The 8,888-nt window shown below is 40.1% G+C and overlaps 1 protein-coding gene across 1 annotated transcript; it reads left to right on the top strand.

The window, feature by feature from the left end:
- Window positions 1–7,566: 7,566 nt before the first annotated feature.
- LOC138902457 (uncharacterized) lies at window positions 7,567–8,016 on the top strand. Its single transcript, XM_070190326.1, has one exon. It carries the CDS (start codon window positions 7,567–7,569, stop codon window positions 8,014–8,016), a length of 450 nt encoding a protein of 149 aa, XP_070046427.1.
- The last annotated feature ends 872 nt before the right edge of the window (window positions 8,017–8,888 follow it).

Here is an 8,888-nt window from a genome sequence, read left to right as displayed (position 1 = left end):
GCTTATCCTATAGGTATAAATCTCAGTCCTTTAATGATTCTTCATTACTGTTAATCTTAAGAATGATGGTCTAATATCATGTCATACAATAGCTGATTCTTCATTGATTCACCTCAATATTTATCTACAATTTACCACTTATAACTTGAAACTTCTTATGTAATCATTAGGGCTCACGTCTCATCGGGAAATATCTGAAATGATTAGACTGATCCACCTTTTTTTGTAACCGTATTTCGCATGAAATTCACCGTACATGGGTATTTTAATCCTGTACAATTCATGAAATCCCTTTCTTTTCTTCTTCAAATCATAACGAAGGCCCAAACATCATTCTTTATCTATCACAATTACACCCTTATTCTACTACCAGGGCAGCATTCTATCTCTTCTAAATGCTACTAGTTTTTGACTCCTTTGAGTTCATTCAAGCTATACAGAACTTTCTATAACTTAGAGAAACCATTAGCTCTCATGTTTGAGGACTTATTCATTATCATCACCTTCTCACTTGCCCTTTCTTATCCTTGCTCCTATCTTCTAGAACCTTGTCGCTTCACCATACAATAGCTTGCGACCTGCACATATCTATTTATACTACTCGCAACCTTCCTTCAACTTGCTTGTACCATAGATTCCCTTGCGTTATTTTGGAACATCAAGTGAGACATCACATTATTTCTAACTCTTCTTTACTCTCGTAACTGGACCTCTCGATACCTAGAAATCATCGACTAGAAGATATGTCACTAACGACGCTGCTATCATTCCCGGATACTGAATCCCCACGCTTCTAGCTTTCTATATGCAGTACGGACTATTCCCAACCTTTTGCACTTAAGTATCTCATACGTTGTTCACTTTTACCTTACTTACCTTAAAATCTTGCATCACATCTTCTATCTCTTTCATGACCTCCCTTTCACATAGGTATAATTCATATCCACAACTTGAAGCTCTATTATAATACTTGCACCTCTGGTGCACACACAAACAGATGGGAGCTTCATACTGACTTCTTATAAGGCTGGTACTTTTCTGACTGGCTTTATCGTAGAGCCATTATAGAATATGGCTAATGTACTATCTCCCTTATCTATGCCCTAGGCTCAATTCTTTCTTTTACTTATACCAGAGTCTTCTACGGCTGAATGATTGCCACATATATGCTGCATGGATAATACTCTGAAATCTTACGTGCATTCATAACGTAATTCACTCTGGATCACTGATCGAATAATTCCTTTCGTTCCTTCTCCACTTTCTTTAAATGTAAGCAATTACTTTTCCTGGTCGTTTTTCCATTTATTGCATATATACTTGGCTTATCTAAGGTCCCACGCATGCCAAAATTTTCATGCAACTCATATGATATCGAATATTACTTTTGATTTTTCTTCCCGTTCCTTAGACACAGTAGGTACCACTTCCTTATGGAGAGCATACAATGTTGTTGTGAGACTCTTTTTACAAGACCATTTCCTCATTAGGTTACTGAGCTTAGGTTGAAGCCTTCTTCCTTACGTCCTCAGCTAGTCTTTCATGTAGCATTTAGGGAGGATCCTCTGATTCCTGTAAAGCTATGAGCTTATTACATCATATACCCGATAGAATTTTTTATGTCCTTCCTCGCCTATAATTACCGGTAGTTACTTACCTCCAAGACCTTGTGCTTGTAGGGTTGCTTGTGAACTGATATTTTGACTGTTTTCCTAGTGGGACGCTCTTTTATTTCCGTAACACTCATACGGTACCTTTACGACCCCCAACTCCTATCTAAATATTTCTCAAGGATCACGATGTCATATCTGCGTGACTGAATTACCCATGTTAAGGTTCACTATGTTCATCTTGCACAATCTGTTGATTTATCTGTGTTCTCTTGTTTAGCCATAACTAGGCTCTTCCTGGATCAACTACTAACTACTCGTTGGCCGATCCTCATATCAATATTGTGCGTAATCTTTCTTGGGTTATTTCCTTTGCATTAACTTACGTCTCGCACCGGCTCCTTGTTTATCAATAACATCTCGGGCAGGGACCCTTACTTCCTTTCCTTAACGCCGTGTTTGCATAATGTTCTAGAATTGTAGCATATCTATAGGCTTTGAATAAGTGCAATCTCATACCTCTTCGCATCATTCCCTTACCATTCCATAATTACTAGAACCACTTAATTCTGACTTAATACCAAATCATTCCATATTCCCCCCTTTAGGGGAGCACTAAGATTTAGTGTTAAGATTATCTACGTATAGATGTTTTACCTTCTTATCTGTGGCATAGTTTCACATCATCGATGATCCTTACTCACCTCGCGGTAATCCTTTTTACCAAGGATAACAAAATTCCTTGCTCGCGAGGGTGACACTTAGTGTAACTGGCACATACAGTCCCTTAAGCTTAACTTTACTCACCTTGCTTACTTTGAGGAAGCGTCTTCCTGAATGACCTTTAAAGGGTATTCTTCTGTCCTCCATTCTATTATCGCCGAGACGCAATCTCTGAAATTCTCATGATGCTGACTACTACTCAGTCCCTAGTTCATGCTTAGTTTATATTGTTCATCAGTCCATGCTGATTTCTTATTACTCTAGGGTCTAACTTTTTGTTTTGGTAGTCGCGTTGGAGTCACGAACTTATTTCTTGAAATAAGGATATGACTTTATGGCCTATACTCTTTTGCTGTCTCAAGTCCTGTCACCTCTAGTATTTTCCTTCACTTGAGTATAGACTCAGTAATACTGTCATCTTTTGATCTACCGTTGTCATCCATGTATCACATCTTACTCATAATAATTCATTAACTCTCTTCTTATTTCCCGATAACATTTATGTCTATTACTTTTTTCATAAAACTTCAACAAGACATTCTTTGCTTTTAGCTCCCCTTGCTCCATCCCCTGGCTCTTCGTGTTGCCTAACATTCTCGTTCTACTAGGGACGGGAGCCACACTAAGGTAATGTTTATCCCTTCAATGCTTCCAGTGCCTATCTTTGTAGTACTCATATCTAACTGTACTATTTTAGAGTGTACTATCTGGGTGTCTCACAAGGAGATCTATTACCAGATTTGTAATACCCTTCGGAAATGTCAACTAACACAAATAATCCATTCACCGTTTTGGGTTACTCTAACCCCAGCCGGATACTGATATCCCGTCCTTCTCTTAAACTACACTTGTCAGCCCCTAGAGTCATAACTGAAATGGGTGTGATCAATTGTATATACCTATATTATTGTTGAAGGTAACTCAAAAGGATTATATTTCTCTGCCTGAATTGTGAATACAGATAATCTTCATTAACTGGGTGCCTCATACACTTCTTCATTTTGCTTCTTCTACTTATTGAAACTTGTATCTATCTTCTTAATTGCTCATCGCCTTTCAACATAAGGTTGGATAGATATTCTTGCCTTAAGGCTCCTTATCAAGAGGCTTTCATATCTTAGTACACCCACGATCTACTGAATACCTCATATTTATCCATCATAAACATGATGTAAAAATTGAGTTCCTCTAACTCAACTCTTCCACATCTATATCTCTTAACAACTATCTTTTTGGATGTAGGCATCGTCATATTACGAATAAGATAGAGTTTAGGAAATTGAGTTCTTACAACTGAGCTCTACCACACGATGTAGAGTAAGAAGAAAGAGTGACAGTCCTAATTGCCCTGTAGCCTCCTGCTTATAAGTGTGCTACACAACACACCCATAAACAAGACTCTACTAGACACGGCTTGTAGACTCCCTAGGACAGAACTGCTCTGATACCAATTTTGTCACGACCCAAACCGATGGACCGCGATGGGCACCCGGTACCTTACTTAACCGAGTACCAACGTAACGTATCTTTCTTATTACATCATCATATACACCTGACATACGGGCCTAACAGGCTAACATCATCATTTATAAACTCAAAACATAGATCGACAATGCCGTACAATCTTTCACGTACATGACATATGTCTACAAGCCTCTAAGAGTACATAAATATCATAAAGGTTGGGGCAGGGTCCCGCCATACTAATCAGTACATGTTCTAATCATACTAACCACATAAGCAACTCCGAAAGTAATGGAGTGCACCAACATCTTCCGCTGAGCTGATTGCCTACTTAGAGGACTCTCGACCTATCTATCGATACCTACGGGCATGAAACGCAGCATCCCTACGCAAAAGGGACGTCAGTACAAATAATGTACCGAGTATGTAAGGAATGAAATTCAGTAAATAATAGACATGAGAGAAACATGGAGTAAAAGACTCGACATGTACGTCTGCATAGCTCTGTGAATCATTTTATTTTTATAATGTCATGCATATGCGTATAAATGTCATACCATGCATTGGTATATGCGTTCATAACATCATCAAGCCTCTGAGGGAATGCCATCATATCATTTCGGCCACTGTGGGCAAATCATCAACGTATACTAGCTGATCAGGTGGTGGTGCGTATATAACGCCGTAACCTTTTCTCATATCCCATATACATATAATATACATATATATGCGTATATAACGCCATATAGTCATGGGTCAATGTACATGTATAAATGAATACAATGCATGAGAAGTACGTCACTAAAATCTTTTGGAGAGTCATAAGACCATTATGCCTTTCATTAATATCATGAAATAAACTTTATCAACTTACGTATTTTCTCAGACCCATGAAAAGATGATAGAATAATATGACACATGGGGAATCAAGAACATAAGCATCTCTAGTATTTCTATGAATAGAGTCATTTGTGGAAATTGTGCATTTGCTCATTTCGTTTGTATCGTATAGATCATGCCAAAAGGAAAGAAGGGATAGCCTTAACATACCCGGAGTAAGGAAAATCCGTATGATATTCTTGAAAAAGGTTGCACCGTACTCCTTTAGAATCGCAAAATCTCACGTTGCTATGGTGCTAAGATATCTCGTTGAAATTTTTTTGTTTCGAGAGTAATATCCATTGAAGCCAACATAATTATGGGAATTGTTTTTGCTGGATTTGAGATTAACTTGGAATTTTGGAAGAAAGCTATATGATCCCTTTGATTATCTCAAGGCCAAACTTTAAATATGCTTACGGAAGTGTCATGTGTATGACACTTAAATGGCCACCTTTCATGTCAAGTTATGAGTCACTTAATGTATTTCAAAGGGGCTGCCACATTTTTGCTTTAGTCTTTATCCAAATACTTTAATTAATCCATCACTAATTATTAATTAACTAGAAATGTCCCATTACCCAATAATTAATCAATTACCCATATAATTAAAAATTATTTTAACTTACTTAAAATACTACTCACTCTTCACTTACCTTATACACCTTACTATCATGGTCCTGTGGTACCTTGTATGGCATTAGTCCATAAATACCGAGTATTTTATCTCGGGCCGAATTTTACCTTAAAATGTCAAACTTGACGAAATTTATTTTCTTCTACTCGATCACCCTCTCACCTTCACGGATTTACTTATCACTGGTTTGAAGTAGCATAATACTTATAATCCCAAAATAATCTCATTTCCAAACTTACATCGATTATCTTACGATGAAACTTTAACGTACAAAAATACGGGATATAACATCTCATTTCCGAGCTTTATCAATTTACTTATTGCGTACTTTATGAAAATATGGGGTATAACATAGATTCTATGCTTTTCCGGCCAGACTAGATGCCGTGATCACATGTATTATTTCTGTCTGTGGTAGGGATGCTTCGGTATTATTTGATCCACGGTCTACCTATTCATATGTATCATCTCTGTTTGCTCATTTCTTGGATATTCCTCGTGAGTCCTTCGGTACTCCTGTTTATGTGTCCACTCTTGTGGGCGATTCTGTGATTGTGCATCAGATCTATCGGTCATGTGTGGTCACACTCTGTGGTTATGAGACTAGAGCGGACCTTCTGTTACTTGATATGACCGACTTTGAGGTCATCCTGGGCATGGACTGGTTATCCCCATATCACGCCATCCTTGATTGACATGCCAAGACTATTACATTAGCAATGCCAGAGTTGCCTAGATTGGAGTGGAAGAGTTCATCTGTTAGTACACCTAGTGCTCTTTTCTCAAGGTTCGACATATGGTCGAGAAGGGTTGCTTGGATTATCTAGCCTATGTTCGGGATACTACCCAAAAGGGTGCTCCATTCCGTTGGACCGATGATTGTGATGCGATCTTTCAGAAGCTCAAGATCGCTTTGACTACAACACCAGTTCTAGTTTTGCCTTCCAATTTGGGGATGCATACGGTGTATGACGACGCTTCACGCATTGGCTTTGGTTGTGTATTAATGCAGGAGGGATGAGTTATTGCATATGCTTCACGTCAGCTGAATCCCTATGAGAAGAATGATCCTATGCATGATTTGGAGTTGGTCGCGATTGTTCATGCTCTTAAGATCTGGAGGCATTATCTATATGGGGTGCCTTGTGAGGTTTACACTGATCACCGCAGTTTGCAACACTTGTTCCAGAAAATGGCTTGAGTTACTGAAGGACTATGATATCACTATTCTTTATCATCCGAGCAAGGCGAATGTAGTCGCGGATGCCTTGAGCAGGAAGGCAGAGAGCATGGGTAGCTTGGCATTCATTTCAGCAAAGGAGACGCCACTAGCTTTGGATATTCAGTCCTTGGCCAACAGACTTGTGAGGTTGGATATTTCAAATCCTAACCGAGTCCTTGCATGTGTTGTTCCCCAATCTTCACTATTGGAGCATATCAAGGCTTGACAATTTGATGATCCGCACTTGGCAGTTCTCAAGGAGACAGTACTACAAGGTGTTACCAAGGAGGTTTCTATTAACGGGGATGGTGTCCTGCGACTCCAAGGTCATCTATGTGTTCCTGATGTTGATGGCTTGAAGGAGAGGATCCTAGAGGAGGCACACAGTTCTCGATATTTCATTCATCCAGGTGCAACGAAGATATATCAGGACCTGAGACAGCATTATTGGTGGCGGCGGATGAAGAAAGACATAGTTCAGTATGTAGCTAGGTGCCTAAATTGCCAGCAGGTAAAGTATGAGCACCAAAGGCCAGGTGGCTTACTCCCGTAGATGACTATACCAGAGTAGAAATGGGAATGCATTACTATGGACTTCGTAGTTAGGTTGTCGCGGACCTTGCAGAAGTTCGATGAAGTTTGGGTCATTGTTGACAGGTTGACCAAGTCAGCACACTTCATTCTAGTTGTAACTACTTATACTTCAGAGAGGTTGGCCCAGATTTACATTCGGGAGATTGTTTGGTTACACGGTGTGCCTATTTCCAACATATCAGACAGAGGCCCTTAGTTCACTACACATTTCTGGAGAGCCGCACAGAGTGAGTTGGGGACCCGTGTAGAGCTCAGCACTGCGTTTCATCCACAGACCGATGGGAAGTTAGAGCGGACAATCCAGATCTTGGAGGATATGCTCAAAGCATATGTGATTGACTTTGGGGGACAGTGGGATCAGTTCTTGCCTTTGGCCGAGTTCGCTTGCAACAATAGTTATCAATCCAGAATCGAGATGGCTCCTTTTGAGGCTTTATATGGTCTACGATGTCGGATGGTTTGAACCCAGCGAGGTTAAGTTATATGGTATTTATTTGGTGAAGGATGCCTTGAAAAAGGTAATGTTAATTCAGGAGCGACTTTGCATAGCACAGTCCAGACAGAAGAGTTACGCGGATAAGAAGGCACATGATGTATCATTTATGGTAAGCGAGAAGGTTCTCTTGAAGGTTTCGCCGATGAAGGGCATTATGAGATTCGGGAAGAAGGGCAAGTTGAGCCTAAGGTTTATAGGCCCTTTTGAGGTGTTGAGGCGGGTACAGGATGTTGCTTATGACCTCCCAACATATCCGATTTTTTACGTGTCTAAGCTCCGGAGGTATCATGCCGACTTGTCACATGTGTTAGACTTCAGCACTATTCAACTAGATGATAGCTTGGGTTATGAGGAGGAGCCAGTTGCCATTGTTGCTAAACAGGATCGCTAGTGGAGATCCAAGAGGATTTCCGCGGTAAAGGTCCAGTGGAGGGGCCAACCAATAGAGGAGGGGACCTGGGAGTCCGAGGAGGACATGCGGAGCATATATCCACACTTATTCAATACCTCATGTATGAATCTAAACCCGTTCGAGGATGAACGTTTGTTTAAGAGGTGGAGAATGTAACGAGTCAATCGGTCGTTTTATTTTTTAGAACCCCGTTCCCCTAAATAAGACTTCTCGTACATGCTTTTACTATTCTACGACTTGCGGGGATGGTTGGTTCAGGATTTGGAAGGGTTCGGATTGAAATCAGAACACTTGGTTCCTTAAGGTTGGCTTAAAAGGCCAATTTTGACTTCGGTCAACATTTTGAGTAAATGACCTCGGAGTTAGAATTTAATGGTTCCAATAGGTTCGTATGATGATTTGGGACTTGGGAGTATATTCGGATTGGGTTTTGGATGATCGGGGAGCGTTTTGACGCATAGAAGTGAAAGTTGATTCTTAAAGGTTTTAGGAATTCTTTAAATTTGGTTTGGAGCGGGTTTTGGTGATATCAAGGTCAAAATAATATTCTGAGACTGGGAATAGTTTCGTAATGTCATTTAAGACTTGCACGTAAAATTTGGTATCATTCCGAGTAGTTTAAGTACGTTTCGGCGCATTGGTAGTAAGTTGAAGAACTTGAAGTTCTTAAGTTTGATTCAATTGGTTTTAGGGTGCAATTGCGTTTCGAGAGATCGAGAGAGTCTATTACATGATTTCCAAACTTGATGGTATGTTCGAGCGGGAACCCGGGGGCCCCGAATGTCGATTGGACGAGGCTCGAACCATTTCGGGAGCAGAAGCAACAACTGAAGCTCCCCAGTTCTGTCAAA

This window comes from Nicotiana tomentosiformis, chromosome 12 (assembly GCF_000390325.3).
Source record: "Nicotiana tomentosiformis chromosome 12, ASM39032v3, whole genome shotgun sequence".
Taxonomy (NCBI): Eukaryota; Viridiplantae; Streptophyta; class Magnoliopsida; order Solanales; family Solanaceae; genus Nicotiana; species Nicotiana tomentosiformis.
Note: the sequence above shows the minus strand (reverse complement) of the source record. Positions and strands in the feature narration are given on the sequence as shown.